The sequence below is a fragment of the Cyprinodon tularosa genome, unplaced genomic scaffold (genome assembly GCF_016077235.1).
Source record: "Cyprinodon tularosa strain WSP-4 unplaced genomic scaffold, ASM1607723v1 ctg263, whole genome shotgun sequence".
NCBI lineage: Eukaryota > Metazoa > Chordata > Actinopteri > Cyprinodontiformes > Cyprinodontidae > Cyprinodon > Cyprinodon tularosa.
In genome coordinates, this window is record NW_024038967.1 from 1,210,075 (window position 1) to 1,228,608 (window position 18,534).

The following is an 18,534-nucleotide window of genomic DNA, read 5'->3' on the forward strand; positions in this document are numbered from 1 at the left end:
CTGAGAGTAAACATGAGGGAGGTTTAGGTCTGTCTCTTTAAAGGCCGCACCTGCGCAGCTGCCTGGTGCTGATGCTGCAGTGCCCGGGTTATTTTCGGTAAAACTGCCGGGGTTACTCGCGTTCAAGCGAGCCCTACACGCCTTACATCACCCCAAGAGGAAATCAAGCCCATTTTTAGCCAATCCTACCTGCTTCTTAATCAGACTAATTTAAAAAAGGAGCTTCCAGGTCGCTTCCTGAGCGCTTTGAGCACTGCAACCCATCCCTCTCTGACAGATTATAACCCAGGATAGTTATCTTATACAATTCATCGAGAAAGCATTCATACCCCTTTGATTTTTTACATTTCATAAACTTAATTCCACAGGGGGTTCCTTTCAGTTGAAAGATGGAAAGAAAGATGTATACTCTGTTGCATCCAATTATATAGAAAAAATATTATGTTGCAGAAATTAAAATCTGATCCTATAATACAGTGCGGTCAAAATACATTTGGTGAGAAGTTATCCAAGGAAGTAGAGCTGATAACAGAACAGCAGTATTCTAGATCAGGTTCACCAGGGGGGGCAAGGTGAGACCAGTATTTTATTTTTATTTTATCCTTTATAGGGGCAAAGAATAAAAAAGGCATTAAACAAAAACCAAGGCAATAATTTCTCATATTAAGTTAGTCACAGAATAATCAGAATCAGAATCAGAAATACTTTAATAATCCCAGAGGGAAATTACTTAAATTATGGCTCTGAACTTAGAGAAGTGAAGTGTTCTTGTCATTAGTTAAATAAAAACTGTATGTTGTTCCAATTAAAATGTCTGTATTTCTGGTTTAAAGTTGTTAATTTCACTTAATGCACAATAAAAAAAATCCTTAAAAACACCAACAACAAACAACTGAAATAATTAGTGGCCAAGTAAATATAAAAGGTGATAGTGATGCATGTTGTTACATTTTTTTAGTGAATGTGAACACAGTGGCTGACTATTTCATGATGAGCAAAGTTGCTGTTTCAAGAAATAATAGGTTCTACTCAATATTTGATTTTTATAATGGCCTCCTGTCTGTAAAATGTAATTAAGGGGTTAAAAAAACGTATGTGCTTCATTTCTACAACAGTAAGAACTCAGGGAGAACACTTTAGAGTTTTTGACATATAAAGTCTGTCACTATGCTCAATAAATAAAGTTAGACCAAAATACGATAGTGTTTTAGAAAAGCTTTATTTTTATAGCCTTTAGAATAAAGATTAAAGATAAAATAGATGTTATTTGAAATATTATAATACATATTCATGATTCAAGAATAGTAAAGGTTTTCAACTTATTATAAATGAAAGTAATCATATTTAATTCATTTTTAGAATGAAAGTAAAACTGATAAAATCATGGTTTAAGCAGAACTGTAAATGTAAGAGAAAATGAAATAAATACAAGGGAACAATCATTTACAGTGCTGTACCAGTACATATCATTATAATCAAAATATATTAAGTATTATTAGGTACAGGGGCCACAACGACAGGGGCCCCAGTTGGAACCGCCCATATGAAAGTGGTCCCCGACCCTGGGAGCGGATTCCACATTTTATCAAAACACAAAAAGGAAGTTTAAAATTTATTTGGTTTTCTTTTCTTTTTACAAATACGGAAATGTGCAAGCCATTTGTGTTCAACCGTTTCACTGCAATAATAAGTCTCTTTGGGGCATCCATCTACTAACCTAAAACATCTACAGAGGTATGGTTTAGAATGTTCTTATTTCAAATTTTAGCTCAAAGTCAGGTTAGATGAAGCTCATTTACAAAAATAATTTTCTTTAAGTCTTGCCACCAATTCTGTCATTAATTTTGATTACATAAATGACTCTCATACTCCCTTAGAAAGAGGGCGAGGACCTGGTCATCTGGGGTAGGCTTGGAGTAGAGCCCCTGCTTCGCCACATTGAAAGGAGTCATCTGAGGGGCTGTCTGGCATTTGGACATCTCTGCTAAGCTTGCTACCTCTATCAACCTGCCAAGCATAAAGATGATGAACAAACTGTAGAGTTGCACATTGACTGGGTCATTGGAAGGACAGAACATCCTCTGATCTAAACGAACCCCTGCTGAAGCTGAATCTCCTCCAAAGCATCACTCAGGTTTTCTTCCAGGAATTTTCTCTGTTTATCTCATCTATCTGTGGATCAGCGCTAACCAGCTTTGATATCACTGCTGAAAAGAAAATCCTCACAAGTTGATGCTTCCATGTCAGTAGTGTGATATTATTCAGGACGGGGTAACTTTTTTAGTCAAAGAAAGCATTTTGCATAATTTTCTGCGAGGTTTGATGGATTTGTTTCACAGCGCAAAGGCAAACAAATATAAAAAACTGCCAAACCTAATAAGTCCACATCTAATTTTTCAGTACATCCAACTTATACAGTGCTTTATACAAAACAAAAAACTATTTCATAGGAATGAAAACCTTTGCAAAGCACTGATTGGAATATTTCCCCCTAATGAATCCAGATTATTTTCCCCTATAGATTTTTTCCAGGTTTCATACAACAGAAAAAGTATATTTGTAGCACAGAGAAGATTGTTTTTTTTTTTTGTTAAGCTCCAGAAATGTGTTAAATAATAAATACTAATTGTATTTTACAGAAAATTGTTAAAACATAAAAAAGCACATACAACACAAAAGCCTCTATCACCTTCTCTACAGAGGTTATCTGATTATCTGAAACCAAACCTTCCTTCTTATTCTTGGAACTTTGTGTGAAAACATCCAATTGCAGATTATTAATCAAACGATAATTAATCATTAACATTTTTTTTCATCATGTTCCCGTTATCAGTAACTGACACTCAGCTATGTTGAGATAACAACGCTGGTATTGTTTTTATTTCATGCTGTCACTTGTGGGCATTTGAAATGAGAACAAAAATGATATTGTAAAGGAACAGCAGGAGGGGGGTGAGATTTCATTTGTGATAAAGAAGGGTTTGGCTTTCTATAAGTAGGCCTACTGAGGTGCAGCTCTGAAGAGAAACATCAACCAGGATACCAGGATGGCTGTACGACCTGCAGCTCTGCTTTCTGTGGGCTTCCTTCTGCTGCTGCTCACACGTGAAGGGATCACAAACACAGGTATGTTGGTTAGGTGGTGTTTCCTCTATGTAGTCATGTCTAGTTTGGTGCATTATTGTGAATTTGTGTGCAGGTCCCATCTCTATTCCAATCAGGCTGACTGTGGAGAACGACCTCTTCAACATGGCTCCAGAGTCCTTTTCCAGCTCTGTGGCGGAGGGAGGTGTGCTGCTCGGAGCTCTGAGGAGACTGCAAGAAGCCCAACCAGACTTCAAGTAAGAACTTAGATTAAACCCCCTACATGTCATCCTTTCTTCTTGCTGCCACGGGGCTTTTGCTAAAAGGTTGAAGATCTCACTCCTTGTGTTATCAGGTTCACAGTGAAGGATCATCCAGACTTTGGTGTGTTCCTAGAGAGTGTGAACGGAGTGGCTGGAGATGAGCACAAGCAGACCTATTGGGAGATCCTGTCTGAAAACTCTGGAGAGTACACCAGACTGGATGTGGGTAAGTATCTTCCCATGAGATTTAGTGGTAGCAGATCTGAGGGGGATCTAATGAGCTTTAATGAAGCAGGAGAATAGCTTGGCCTTTCCCATACCTTTAATTACACCATGCAAAGCATTTATTCCAAATTGTGAAGTAAAACAGTTTTAATATTGTGTTATTGAAATAAAAAGCCTCTCATTGGTTGCTGTAGGTGTAAAAAGAACACAGACTATGTCAGGGTTTAACCAAAACAGCTCAGTTTTTTTTTTTTTTTTTTCAAGGAATCGGCTGCTACGCTCCTAAAGCAGATGAGCACATCATCCTGAGGTTCAGCACCTGGAGCTCCAGAAAACAAGAGTAATCTGCAGTAGTCTCTTCTGGAATGCATATATTGAAAAATATTCATGCTTTGTATTTAATTTCTATCATTAATTATTCATCATGTCTGTGTTTAGATATTAGTGCTTGTTATGCAATGATAAGAAATGGAATAAACAGCTACACCTAGTGGTTTGTAACAGAAATGTCACAGTTGAAAGGTACAGAAATATTTAATCTAAACATTTCAGAAACTACACCTAAGTGGTTTGAAAAAATATATGTAAAAATGAAAAGATTTGAAATAGGTCTGAAGTAATTGATGTTATACATAAATACAAGATTGTCATCGGTGACACATGATTTTGGGACAAAACATCTATAAATCAATCTATATGCAAATATATATATATATCTACAAATACTGGGCAGTTTTTTTCTGCAATGAAAGATTAAAAACCATAAATATTGTGGTGACCATCTGAAGCTTTTTTTACAGCCTTCACAGCAGGAATCTAACAGCAGATCTACCATTTGTAACAAGATTAGAGTTTTTACTCCTTGCTGAACAGATGGGCTTAAAGGAGAAGCAGTTGAGCTCAGAGCCTTATCTCTGTGGTTTCCCTTCAGTTTCCTTTCCTTCGTCTCCTTTACTAACAAATATGTCGTCTTGTTTCAAACCTGAGGTATCAACCTATCTATGTCCCAGTCAAAGGGAAAATGCTAAACTATACGAAAAGACACAAATACATCTTGTTTAGATTTAACATTTAGATTTTATGTTATTGACTTGTCCGTGGAACTGGTGGCAGGTGTTTCAGCTTCTTAGGTCATCATCAGCCGGCAGTTGCTAAAAAAAGTCCATAAAAGAGCAGAAATGTTAATCAAAACAATAATAAATCACATTAAAGTCTATTTATGCAGAGAAAACTGATTACGTCAAAAGCTCCTCACCACAGGTTAGGGCGCAGTCACAAATACAAGGGACACACTGCGCAAAGAACCTCTTCCAGCCAGTCTCCTTCTTCTTACAGTTGTTTATCAGCGAGCAGCCCAGTTTGGTTGGACCAAAGTAGCTCTTATTCTCACAGGTGGAGTCACATGTGCCATTTAGTTCGCTCTCCCTGACTTCAATGCTTCCTCGCTGGCACATCCCTGACAGGCAGAAAGGTAGGAACTGCTAAAATGTTCCCAACGACACATAAAGACTTTCTGGTTACTCACTGAGGCAAGTGGGTTTTTGGGTCCAGCGGCCGTTGGACTGGCATGAACGGGTGGGACTTCCCACGAGCAGAAAGCCAGCTCGACATGTGTACCTCACCACAGAACCAACCCACCAGTCATTACCATAGACCCATCCATTATAGTCCACATCAGGCCTCCCACAATTCACTAACACATGATAAAAATGCAAATCAAGACAGTGAGCTCTCCTACAGGAACAAATCAGACTCCAAAAACACTTGTAAGTCTTGTCTGACCTCTGCAGAGGGACTTGTAGCCGAGCCAGCAGCAACTAGAGTTTCCACAGGGATCTTTCCTTAGCTCCTGGTGACGGGCCTTACACCCTCCTAAACAAAAGGGTGCTGACCCAGACCAATAGGTGTCCTCGATGAGCTCTGGTTGGGGAATCCATTCTGTCTCACCTGCAGCAAAAACAGTTTATATTTATTTAGACATAGAAGTTGATATTTATGGCCCGTGGTAGCCTACTCCTGGGTGAGGTGCGTGGCTTCTTAATCTCAAGCTTGGGTCCTCTACTAGAGGCCTGGGAGCTTGATGTCTTTTCACAGTCTCTTATCTGTTCCTAGCACTGCGTTTTTTTGGGCTGAGATGTCTGATGTTTCTCCAGGTGTCTGTTGGAGCTACTGGGGGTTACTGCCCGAAATGCTCCGACGACTTGGGGCACTACAGTCTGCTATATGGCCAACGTCGCTACCTCCTGAGCCAGCTCCTTGATTTTCTGTATTTTATTTCTGGACAAACCGATTGATCCAGGTGTGTGTGACCTCAGTAACCATGATAAGAACGGCCAGACACACCTGGATTAATCAGTAAGTCTGGTGGTGAAAAAGGAAACAAAACAGCTGGCTGAAGTTTAAAAAATAGTGGATTTGGGCATATAGCCCATTGCCTTTACCTTTCAGGCTCTCTTTAGATCACAGTGTCAGGTTGGTTGGCCAAAACCCTTTTGGGAAGCTGCTTCCATTCTGACCTGGAGGCCTCCAGTTTGTATTCTGCACAGATATTTCTGTACACTCTACCAGCCACTTGATTTTGACGTTCCATGTATTCCTTTCCTGACAATATCTTCCACCCTGCTGTGAGATGCTAGGGCCTCTTTTAATAGCCTGGTATCTGGGCCTCTATTGCTCTGGTGCTCAAGGCCTGTCCCTGTGCTGTGCTGAAGTCCAGCCCTTTCTAGCCATTGGTGGGGATTGGACATTTCAGCCACTGCGTCAGCAATGTTGTACCGTAAATCAGCTCATTGGTTTTTGTGATGGTCACAGTGGGGATTGTACCCAGTCCCTGTACCTAGTATGGACACCATCTAGTAGATCCTCTGGATGCACTTGGCTTGACTTCCCTAGCTGGTGTTGGGATTGACAGGCCATAATCCTATTTCTCAGTTCAGTTGTTCTCACATTCGGTTGTTCTTGCATTATCAGGGCTTGGTACCAACTCTCTGGGCTGTTGTTACTGCCTCTATCTGACCCTGGGTCTTGGCTCCCCCTGGCTTTAGCATGCATGTGTTGTATCTATTAGGAATCTAGTTATGAAAGCACCTGATGTTTGTGGATGCTGGAGCCTTCAGATTCTAGATGTTTACTGTTAGTAAACATCCATGTTTCCTATAGTCTTTTCATATAGCCCAGCAAGTAAGGTTACTGAAGCAGTAGCATTCCTATTGGCTCGACCCAAATAAAAATACTGATGATAATCTTTAACATAATTGCATGCTTCACTAACATGTATTTTATTCCAGCTCATTACACACATCTCATTAGAGTAATTATATTGATAAATTTGCTCTGCATTTTCATTTCGGGTAGGACTTTTCCTATACTCTCAAACTAAAGTGGTAGAACCATGAGACTGACTGCAGCACCTGCGGGGTTATAACAGTATAAGCTAAGATCAGGGAAGCGTTTTATTGATTATGTAAATATAGAATATTAAGGTTTGAAAGACGTTTCTATTTCTTATGGTTCCTGAATGCAGCACTGACTGTTTAGTTTTGTTCAGGCTGAAAAAAAACAAAAAAACAAAACAAAAAAAAAAACAAACCAGACTCCCCCTAAACTTGAAATTGAAAAGTATTTTCGAACATTTCTTTTCAGCTTCAGAAATACTTTTACGTTTCAAAATTGTTCTTTATTCTTAGGTTCAAAATAATTTTTTGGCTTCAAATTATTTCTATTCATTCTAAAAAAAAAAAACATGTTCGAGCAACATTCATGGCCCCAGTTGAGCTCCATAGAACTTAATTTTTAGTCAAATCTCCATACTAGGGCAAATTTTGACACATGATAGTGAAATAAAATGACATGGTATGTCATAATTATATTTAAAGTCATAATTAAGACTTTCAAATTCATAATAATGAGATAATGAGTCATAATTTCAAGTTATGCATGAGATTTAACTCGTTATGACTTTGACTTTTTATTTCAAAATTATTCATTTAAACATTATGACAAACCATGTGAATTTTGTTTACTTTCAAGTAGCAGAAATAGGCTTTCATACCATGGGTCTAATAAACATTTTTGCCAAACTTTTCCCTTACTTTAGGAAAGATAGAGGGGGAAAATGTTATTCTGAGAGGATGTACCTCAGCTGTGAAGTACAGGGGCAACAGCATCATGTGGACTGGGTTTTTTGTTGTTTTTGTTTTAAAAACAAGAGATCCATAAGAGTTACTCCTGCTAATAACATTTCTTGGAGGTTAGAACATTAATGATATCTTTCCTTGATTTAAAAGCAACATAAATGGCGGGGAATCTTACCGCTAACTTCCAGCTCTCCACTCCACTCAGGCGTCTGAGAAATCCCATTATTAAAGGACCAAAACAAGAAAAACAAAAGCACATTTAACAACGTGGAGCCCATTTTCTAATTCCATTACTGGCCCCAGAAAGCTTGCAGATGCATTTCGTAACTGGCTGGTGAAATTACTTAATGTCTTCTAAAAACAAGCAGAAAGGTAAAGGCTGTGAAAGTAGAGCTGTGAAGCAGTGACGTTAGGACATAAGCCAGGCTCTGTGTGGTTCCTAATCTTCTACAAACGGCTAATGCTGTGTCCTTTATAGTCCTGTGACTGGACCTGGAGACCTGCATGCGGTTTTCTCCAACTCATCTGGTGCAGCTTTAATTGGGGGCTACATTTTAAAACAAAGGAATTGTTGATGGTTTACTGAGGGATAACATCTAACAACCCCACCTAATTTTTTCATTTCAGATAAAAATGTGATTTGTCAAAAAGAAGGAACTAAAACTGTCATGATGCAAAGGGCCATTATTTGCTATTTAAACTTTACGTCATAAATGTTGCAAGTTTCTGAATAGAGGACATCATTTTTTTTAATAAGAACTACCAATTTTTTTTTCTTTTTTTAGATTAAAATAAAACAAAAGAAAACATTTATTGCAAAAGAGGATTATATTTACTCTTCTATGTGATGTGATTTGTAGAAAATGTGTAACAAAGGAAATTGTTTCAAACCGACTGATTGGCTGGCCCATCATTTGGCCCATATTTACTAAATATTTGGAGATCTATGCTCTTCTGATACTTGGATGTAAAACCAATCTAAGGTATGAAAATCAGCCGATGTTAGTGCTTTAAGCTTTTCATTTTTATCCAATAGTACCACTTCATTACCAATTAGAAAAAATAATTGTTTCACTGGCATTTTAATTTCCCTCCACAAAATAAGATTGAAACAAAGGTTTTTGTTATGAATTGATACTCCCCCAATCAGCGTCAGCATGTCAGAGTCTTTAAAGAACGGTGATCATGTGCACCCCCACTACTTTACGGTCATTCTCATGCAGAAATTCAGAAAATGTATTTAATGAAAAGAAATCGGTTAAAATCAGCATTATCTGTTATATCTGTATAAAACAAAAACTTTTTTGGTTCTCTATTATTTTAGCCACTTTGGAAGGTCCAGAGAGCCAGAGGTTGTATAAGGGGTCCTTTCACACAGCCTCCTAAATTACCAACCATTCAGATTTGTCTCTCTTTCATACATTACATGCATGGAGACTATGAATTTGTGAAAACAAAACTTTATTATTGTTGAGGATGTAAATAGAGTAAAGGGCTAATATATTCTGCAAAGCACTGGACAGGAAGGACTCGGCACATGATCCCACCACTCAGGATATCCGTGTGTCAAGTGTTTCTAATTTTTCCTAAATGTTAATTTCGTATTCTGCAAATAGGTCTTTCTGGTATCATAATGTGCATAATGATTCATGATACCATTTTGAGTAACTAGCCAACAAGCGAGAGACAGACACAATAAGCAGGATAGCTTATTGTTTTTTTTTTTTATTCTGTGTGCTTTTGGTTTACTGAGACCGTTTTTATTTAGTTCTTAAAACAAAATTCAAGGTGCGATTGGTTCAAAACCATGGATAAACACATTCTTAAACATAAAATATCAAAATCTGTGAAAGAAATAGTGAAGAATTAGAAATACCGGTAGTAATAATTGTAAATAAATAATTGAATATTATTAAATTAAATAGTAAATAATTGAATATTCAATCACTGTACTTAAATAATTAGGGCAAATATAAAAAATTAGATATAGCAATAATGGTTTAATAACATTTTACCTGCATTTCATTCCCAACTTATTTAAAAGCTGCAGTTTCTACTGATAGTGAAAAGGTTGCAGTGCAATAAATGATAGGATGGTTCAATTAAATACTCAGTTTTTACTGTAGACTCCTACGATTGCTGATTCACCATAAACTCTAATTAAGCTGAAAACAAAGTAAATTTCCCTTTAAATCAGGGTGTTTTTCCTTGATTTAAGGAGGTAAGAGAGTTTTCTAAGGCAATAGGATGATTTATGTTTAAAATAAGAAAAACTCCAATATTTTATTTCAAGTGCATAATATATTATTTTAAGGGCAAAAGTAGTCATGAAATCGGCAGGTCATATTTTCCTGCTCAAATTAAGGACAAAAACATTTATCGAAATATTTTTAGATTCATTTTTGCAGTGAAACTTCATAAAATGCAAGTAGATTCAGTATTTAAGCATCACTAATGAGTAAAAAGGTCTTCTTAGCGTTAACTGATTATACGTCGCAGGTCCAGGTTTCCAAACCATAAACATCAACCCAGGTCTAAATAATTAACAGACACTCCTTTTATGTCACAGACTTTTTGCAGTTGAATTAGAAAGAAACAAAATAAAAGTTTGAAACAGTTTTTAATTTATTTCAGGAACAAGTCAAACAAGAAACTGCTGAGTTTATTTTTGTCTTTAGTCATATAACTGTAAAATTTGCGGCTGATTTGTTGGAGCATTCCACTGAATAAATAAAAAGGCCACATTTTAGAGGCAGCATCAATCAGCATCAGATGTCCATGAGGGTTAAGGATTATCTACACAGTCTGAAAGAATGTGGGAAACGCAGTCACTGATGCATTCTGTGTCGAGTCAATCCACCTGCATTTCTTGTTGCTGTGCAGCAGCACACTGAAGCTGCAGTATCACCGAGTCCTCCCCTCCTGTTAGGACGTACAGCACGTCTTCTACCCGAGCAGCCTCTCCAGTTGTGATGGTTGGTTCCTCTGTCCTCTGCTCCTCCACCAACAACCCTCTAAGTTGTACCTGCACCTGCGAAGCAGCAAGAGCTGCAGCAGGGTCCTCCTCCTCCAGCTCCTGACCCTCAGCATCACAACTGTCCTCATTGTCGTCCTCCTCGGGCCTCTTCTGCTTCTCTCTCATCAACTGCTCAGTCAGCTCCACGCTCTCGTAGCGAATCAGCTGCAGTCTCATGAGGCCGTCCTCATGCTCTTTGTACCTGACAGGTTGAAGGAAGAAGATGAAAGTACCGTATTTTCACGACCATAAGGCGCACCGGACTAAAAGGCGCAGTCTCAGTTATGTGTGCCATTTCTGTATTTAACACACACATAAGGCGCACCGGACTATAGGGCGCGTTTTTTATATACAGGTACATGTCCTCTCAGGTGGATTTTCCCACTTAAAAACATATTAAAACTACTTTATTCCCACTGATCACAGCAAATAAAGCTGCAAGGTGTATTTATTACAAAGTATTATTCAAACCTGGGAACCGGCCGTGAGAGACATCGCTGATGACACAGGGCTGTGATTACTCCTCTGATACAGTTTATTGACGCATAAATTAACTTAAAACATAGGCAGGATAATAATCTGGATGAACTGACTGCAATGATTAAATTTTCAGGTGGACTTTCTCACTTAAAAAGATTTAGATTATTTAGATGAAAAAACACCTGCGGAGGTGAACCCGGATGCGCCGCGGCCCAGAGGCTGCTGTTGAATTAAGTTTTCAGGTAGAAAAATAGAGCGGGAGCAAAACTGAGTATGATTGTGCTTTATTCAAGTATTTATTACAGAGTATTAATCAAACCCCTCAAAGTCCTCATCCTCTGTTTCTGAATTAAACAGCTGCGCTAAATCCGACATCACCGGGATGTCGAAAGTGAGCGGCACCTCGTCCATGTTGGTGATGTGGCTTGGCTGGATGACTTTGTCAGCGATGTGTTTGCTGCAGAAAGAGTGGAAGCTCGCCAGCTTTTCATCATAATCCGCCGGACGTCGCTGAGCAACTGTAGTCCTGGTCCGGATGGAAAAATTGCACCGTTTCATAAAACGGAAGCACCACGATGGACCTCCTTGAAAATTTTCAATTTTCATTTCTTCCGCCAGCTTTACTGCTTTTAGTCGAACAGTGACCGTTGAAACGCTGGCCCCACTCGTTCTTTGCTCCACGATCCACCGCTCGAGTCTTTCCTCCAACTCGGGCCACCTCGCCTTATGTCCGCGGAAACTCAGCTGCATCTTCTTCACCTGTCGGAGTTCGTTTTCCAGCTTCCTCCACTTGCGAACCATCGATTCATTTATATTGAATTCTCTCGCAGCTGCTCGAATTCCATGTTCCTCTGCGTAGCTGATAGCCTTCAGTTTAAACTGGGCTTCATAGGCGTGTCTCTTTGCCATTTCCAGGGTTGTTAAGACAACAATGTTCTGCATAAAGCACATACCTGTTCTTTTATACACAAGCCACGCCCACACTTCCCCCTTTAAGGTTCTCACATACTCATGGTGGTCTCAACAACGTCCGCAGATAGGGCGCACCGCACCATAGGGCGCACCCCACATTTTGAGGGGAAAAAAAGACGTTTAGGTGCGCCTTATAGTCGTGAAAATACGGTAATTATTGCAGCTATGAAATTTTTTTTTTTTTTTATTTTGAGTCTGAGGTGAATCTAAGACTTTCAGAAGCTTTTTCTTAAACACAGTTGAATCCATCATCAGGAAATCTAAGGAATACAACCTGAAACCAAACAACAAGCTGTCCATTCAACCTGAAAAGGTTAAAGAGATACAACAAGATGGCAGGAGTGCTATAGTAACCTAGGAGGAGCATCAGAAGTTCACAGCTCAGGTGGGGTGGTAGCACGTACCGTCACACTATTGGTTAACCTCTTCACAAATTCAGGATTTATTCGTTGGGGACAATGCACTTTAATTAAAAATTTGTAAACATGCCAGTATTAGCCAAAAGGCTATTTTTCATTGTTATTCCTAGACGAAGCACAATTTGTCTCTCTAAATTAAAAAAATAAAAATAAAATAAAATAAATAAATACCATCAAGGCTATAATGTATTGTATGTATTTTTCTTTTTTCACATCACCCACAAAATGCCGTTATTGGACATACCTTTTCATTTCTACCCCTGTTGTTTGGACTTTTTGAAGACCAGACCCTATGGGCCTAAACCAACACTGCTCCTCAACTTGAACACAGCAACCCCTGTGTTTAGCATGGCATTGGCAGCATCATGTTGTGGGAAGCGGCAGAAAACAAAAAGGTTGTAATCTTTTAAAAACCTTGTTATGGACGGTAAAGGTCATTAGGAGGGGGTGGAGGCTAACCTCCAGTAAACAAAGAGCCAGAGCTGCAATACAGCTGTGTTAGAACAGCTTAGTCCAATCTAGGGGTGGGCGATATATCGAATATAGTTAACGTGTCTCTAGGTTCCCCAAGCACAATAGTTAAAATTACTTATTAAATTAACTCGAGTACAAATTCAAATAACATTAAGCCGCCAGCATCTATTTCACTGAGTTTAATTTTTCCCCACACACTTTGAATGCATCATAAACCCCTCCTCCAAACAGGATTATTTTCTGCAAGGTACGTACACTACAGCAACCGGCGAAATATAATGACAGCAGGTGTTCCAGCTGAGCAATATATCTCAGTGTTTAGGATTTCACGGCGAAGATGTCGAACAAAAGGCGCTAATTTGTAAGATGTGCTGCAAAACCATTGCCGACTACAGCTGAAATATATTGTGATATTAGATTTTATTCACATGGCCCAGCCCCAGTCCAATCACAAAGTTAAATCCAATCAGATCATTTCTATCAGATCTTACTCGGTTTACAGTGTTTTCAAAAATATTTGTCCTTTATTGCACAAAGCAGGAAAGTTTATTTTAAACGCTTATCAACTATTTTGTGAACAACAAACTTGTTGCTGAAACAAGCGAGCATGTGATAAAACTTAAGGGGTTCAAATATTTTTCAGCGCTTATTTCTCTAATTGAACAGAAAACTAACCTGAACCTGGGGTGTCCTGAGGGCCATTTGAACTGATGCTTTTTGTGGAGATGGACAGTAAGGCTGTTGCCTCTGGTGAAACACTGGCCACACACGTGACATTTGTAGCGAGCAACAAAAGTTCCCTAAAAATGTGTAAAAGAAAAAACAAGACAACAGATTTGGTTAAACTTCATTGTGAGAGAAGCATTAAACCTGCTCTAATCATTGCAGGCATCACCTCATGCTCCTTCTGGTGGTGAATCTTCATGGTGCTGAGCGTTCGACAACTGAAGCTACATCCGGGAACGTCGCAGCGGTACGCCGGGTCGCTGCTGTGGGTCTCCAGGTGTTTACGCAGGTCGATCTGATTCTTACAGCTAAAAATAAAAAAATAAAAACAGCAGTAAACTTTAGGCCCAGTTTATGAGCATGATCTCAGAATGACAGTAGCTACAGAGCATAGAGTACCTGTATTCGCAATACTCGCAGCTGTATGGTTTCTCGTTGCTGTGACGGAACTTGATGTGGCTGCGAAGCGAAGAGGGCGAAGGGCACGTCATGTCGCAAAGGGGGCATTTGTAGTGGCTCACTGGGATCAGATATGAAACAAAATAGCTTTTAGATGTGCATTAAAACATATTCAGATGACCATGTACTGCCTATAAACTGACCGTGGGTCCTCATGTGGTCTCTAAGGAGCCGTTCTGTTGCGAAGCGTTTGGAGCAGTGAGAGCACTGGAACCTCTGACCTGCAGGAAACACACGGACGCACCCTGCAGCAATTAGACACGACTAGACTTTGAGCTTGTTTTAAATAACTGTCACTAGTCTACACAGCCTCACCTTCCATGGCGTTCTGTCGAATGATGTGGTCGAAGAACTTGGTGTTGTTGGCGTACATCCCCCCGCAGCCCGGACACGCCACCACCTTCTCCTGCGTGTGGCTGCGTAGGTGCTCCCGCAGCTTAGGGCGTCCTTTAGTGGTAGCCTCGCAATCTGGAAAAAACATCACAACAAAACGCAGGTGAAAAATTATAAACTCTGATCGTGCTCTTGAAACAGATGGGATGAAATACCTTTCCACCCACAGCGTATGGGTACCTCCCATTCACCTGTGGGGATTTCTATGGAGAGGGTGTGCATTTCAACGTGGCGGTAAAACCACTCTGGGTTTTCAAACGGAGCTTGCTGTGACAAATGTGGGGGAAAAAGAAATAAAATATCATAAGGGATGAATTTCAATGAATATACCTATAATATAAACTAATCAGTTGTTCTTATATGAACAATAGTTGATGCGTTTAGCCTTTTCTAACTTTGTAAACTACAAAATCAGTAAAAGATTCTCTAAATCATTCTGATATCATACCAGTTTAATACTCAAAGTAGGGGCTGAGTACCACTGTGTTCCATATCCACACAGTCATGCAATTTAGGTAACAGCTTAAAACATTTTTTTTTAATACCAGCAATCTATTTGATTAAAAAAAGTATTGATTTTCATTTCGCCTTTGGAAATGGACAACAGAAAACAGAACAGAAGTGGCTAATAAACTGTGAAATACACAAGCCACCTGCCACAGCAGCTGGCGGCTAAAAAAAGTTAACTTCAGGTCCTGGTTAGACCACAAAAAAATAAAAAATTTAGGCAGAAACAGCTGTGCATCCTCAGCTGTGTGTGTGTTGGATAACTGAGCTTTCACACACCGCTAAGAGATTCATTGTTCTACTGACGAAGCCTTTATTACCAAGACTGAAATATTTTGGGCCACCGCATCTTTAAAAAAGCCTATTTTTTCGGCTTCGTAGATTGGACCCGGCCCCTTATTTCACAATAAGTAAGGGAGGAAGATGATTTTCTGCAAAAAGATTTTGTAATCTTATGGCTCAGGAGGTATGGGTTTGTTCTACAACCAGTGGGTCACTGGTTTTATAAAGTGTTTTAAGTACAGACTAATAACTTTTCATTGTTAAAACAATATTTTGAACATCCTCTTGCTCCCCCACTGCCCTCTAACTTCTGTGCTGATATATCTGTTGATGACAAGCTTTGTTTAGCCATTTCTAAAATCTGGGTAAAGTTCTAAAGATATTTTATTCTGGGCTAAAGCAATTATTATTTAATTATTAAAGTAATTTTATTTTTTGTGGATGTTCATTGAAATCGTTTTGACCATGTCTTTTACTTTTTTGTAACCAACAGTTACAGAAAAAGGATTGGTTTTGCATATTAATTTTCATTCCTATATTTGAAAACAATCAATATCCACTTGTTTTTTGTATATTTACATCTGTTTCTAAAAGGAAATTCTGAAGATCAAAGATGCACTGATGCAGCCGCAAGTCAAAGCTGCAATATTGAAATGGAGTTGGATTGGGACACCTCTGGATTAAACGTCAGTTTGACGAACGTAGATGCACTGATCCGTAAATAATCTGTGTTGGTCCCGGAATAGAGGAACATTCTAGATTGGATATCAGTTAAAATGGGCCCAATTCATAAGGGCCCGTATTTCTGTAATAAATTAAGTTACGTTAAAACCTCTTCCACAGCAGGAACATTTACCCCATCATAGGTTTATTCTAGTAATATTCCTATGAAAACAATTGTTCATACTACCTCAGTTTAACTACGGCTAAACATTTAAATTAATTTTAAGATCTGTAACCTTAAAATGAAATAAAAAGCTAAATATAAAACAAATCATCTTAGATAAACAGAACATAGACGGTCTAAAGCAATTTATAATTTGCACTTGGTGAAGGGAAGTGAAGCTTTTAAACCAAATATACCAGGGGACAGGTGTTTTTTTTCATGGGGACATCATGAAACAAAAATTGGGAAAAAGTTCATCCCTTTATACATTAAGTGAGCCAAAGAGTCTTTTGCAGCTCATGAAACCTCGGATCTATAAAAAGAAAATGGTTCTCCTACCACAATGTTTAAGTGAAAAGCGAAACAAGCTGAATTTTCAAATCATTTATAAAATAAAATTCTAAACATAAAACTGGTCCAAGCAATTAACCTTCAGTTGTGGTTTCTGTTCCAGCATATTTCATAGTTTATTAATCACACATATATTTTGCATTGTTGTATTGGTACAGGGTTACTGGTCCATGTTGGCCGCTCTATTGACGCAGATGTTGAACAATTTATCATAATTATATCAAGGACTGAAGAGGAAAGTCCAATCAGCTGTGTTGATAAAACATTACCCAACTATTCCCCTGGAAAAATCAAATGTGGACCCTACCTCACATTCTTCCCACAGGCAGACAAAATTGTCAGGGATTTCTGGGATGATGTTGCGGCTGTGGTGGCCTATGGAGCAGCTACCAAGTTCTGGTTGGGCGTCCAGGATCTGTTGACCCAACTGTTTCAGCTTGGTGTGGTAGCAGTGGAACAGGAGGTGGCGTCGCAGCTCTTCGAGGCCGTCCACGGAGCAAAACCCACAGTCTTTCCACAGACAGTTTCTCTCATCTGGAAAACCAAACAGAGCTGAATTACTGATCATCACCCGGTTATTGAGACGGACCTCCTTGATCTGAACTTACCCTCTCCTTCCTCCTCTTCCTCAGTGAGATGAGCTTCAGCATGCTTACAGAAAATTTCCATCTGACTGAACGTTTCTCCACATGAAGCCCACTCACACTCAAGTTTAAGGGTTTTCTTTCGGATGCGTTTACCGGGAGGCATGGCTCTCTAAGGCGGAGCTGCTGTTTATCTCACTACCTGAGCAGCATTTACATGAAGCTAGCTGTCACAGAGGGCTCTGTTCAAAACAAACCTTCGAGACATTCAGCAGCACTGACTCCATTAAGGACACATCACACGAGTTACTATAAAACGTTCAATAACGGTCTGTTAGAGGTTCCGTTTTATTTTACTATAAACTGCATCAACAGAGTGTCAAAGTTAGGTTTTTTAACTGGACTTTCCCGCGGAGCTCTAACGACCGAAGCTTATTTCCGGTCTTTCACCGGAAATACAAGTTGCAAAAATAAGGTCCGGCAGAAACAACGTTTAGTTAATTATATCCGGCTACTTAATGAGACTTTTCGGTTTTAACCCTCTCGGTCCTTATCTTTTAGTTTAGGTTAGATTGTTTTTTTTTCTCCTTGGTTTAAGGTTAGCATTAAATATTTTAAACTATATATTTTTAATAATGTTTGTTTTCTTACCTGTTTTTTTCCTGACCGGTCACTTTGTACACACCTTCCCCTCCCTCTTAGTCCGCTAATTATAAAATGGATTGTATTGAACTAGGTTAATATAGTTGTGCTGGAACGTTTAAAAGCTTTAATTCAAAGCAATTCAAATAAGAAGAAGCAGAAGATCAATACAAACGATTTTAACTTGTGTATATATATATATATATATATATATATATATATATATATATATATATATATATATATATATATATATATATATATATATATATATATATATATATATATATAATAAAAAGAACAAACCATTCAGTTCCGGACACATTAGAGCAACTTGCTCATAAACATTTTATCAACAAATCATCAAAAGGTGCAATAATCTCACTGGACATTTCAGAAAACACCTGATTGCAGTGATTCCCTCAAAATGTAGCTCAATATTTTAGTTTAGAGCCCCATCATTCTTGTTTACTTGTTTTTATTATTGATATTATTGTTAAACCCCAATTCAAAATTTATGTAATGATTGTCATCTCTCTGCTGCTCGAGGTAGATAACCCAACAATGTCACAGATTTATTGAGATACTTGAACATTGATTTAAGCTAGTCCTACCTAAATCTGGCTTAAAAAAAA

The 18,534-nt window shown here is 38.6% G+C and overlaps 2 protein-coding genes across 2 annotated transcripts; both read right to left on the bottom strand.

Annotated features, from left to right (window-relative positions):
• Positions 1–4,629: 4,629 nt before the first annotated feature.
• si:ch211-117m20.4 (sushi, von Willebrand factor type A, EGF and pentraxin domain-containing protein 1) lies at positions 4,630–8,148 on the bottom strand. The gene is made up of 5 exons (XM_038289077.1): positions 7,884–8,148; positions 5,355–5,519; positions 5,098–5,265; positions 4,828–5,028; positions 4,630–4,723 (listed from the first exon to the last, which is right to left on the bottom strand). Exons 1-5 carry the CDS (start codon positions 7,984–7,986, stop codon positions 4,710–4,712), a joined length of 651 nt encoding a protein of 216 aa, XP_038145005.1. The 5' UTR covers positions 7,987–8,148; the 3' UTR covers positions 4,630–4,709.
• Positions 8,149–10,311: 2,163 nt separating this feature from the next.
• On the bottom strand, positions 10,312–17,716 carry LOC119786026 (histone H4 transcription factor). The gene is made up of 9 exons (XM_038289072.1): positions 17,282–17,716; positions 16,981–17,207; positions 14,803–14,914; positions 14,570–14,722; positions 14,398–14,475; positions 14,195–14,315; positions 13,965–14,103; positions 13,745–13,869; positions 10,312–10,926 (listed from the first exon to the last, which is right to left on the bottom strand). Exons 1-9 carry the CDS (start codon positions 17,421–17,423, stop codon positions 10,560–10,562), a joined length of 1,464 nt encoding a protein of 487 aa, XP_038145000.1. The 5' UTR covers positions 17,424–17,716; the 3' UTR covers positions 10,312–10,559.
• Positions 17,717–18,534: the final 818 nt, after the last annotated feature.

Bases quoted from the DNA above. Each gene is read 5' to 3' on its own strand.
- LOC119786026 (XM_038289072.1), bottom strand. From the start codon at position 17,423: ATGCCTCCCGGTAAACGCATCCGAAAGAAAACCCTTAAACTTGAGTGT. The intron at 17,208-17,281 runs GTAAGTTCAGAT...TTGGTTTTCCAG, and splicing joins GGAAGAGGAGGAAGGAGAGG to ATGAGAGAAACTGTCTGTGG. The intron at 10,927-13,744 runs GTTAGTTTTCTG...TCAACCTGTCAG, and splicing joins TCAGGACACCCCAGGTTCAG to GTACAAAGAGCATGAGGACG.
- si:ch211-117m20.4 (XM_038289077.1), bottom strand. From the start codon at position 7,986: ATGGGCTCCACGTTGTTAAATGTGCTTTTGTTTTTCTTGTTTTGGTCC. The intron at 5,520-7,883 runs GTAAGATTCCCC...TTTTTGCTGCAG, and splicing joins TGGAGAGCTGGAAGTTAGCG to GTGAGACAGAATGGATTCCC. The intron at 5,029-5,097 runs GTGAGTAACCAG...TCTGCCTGTCAG, and splicing joins CCAAAAACCCACTTGCCTCA to GGATGTGCCAGCGAGGAAGC.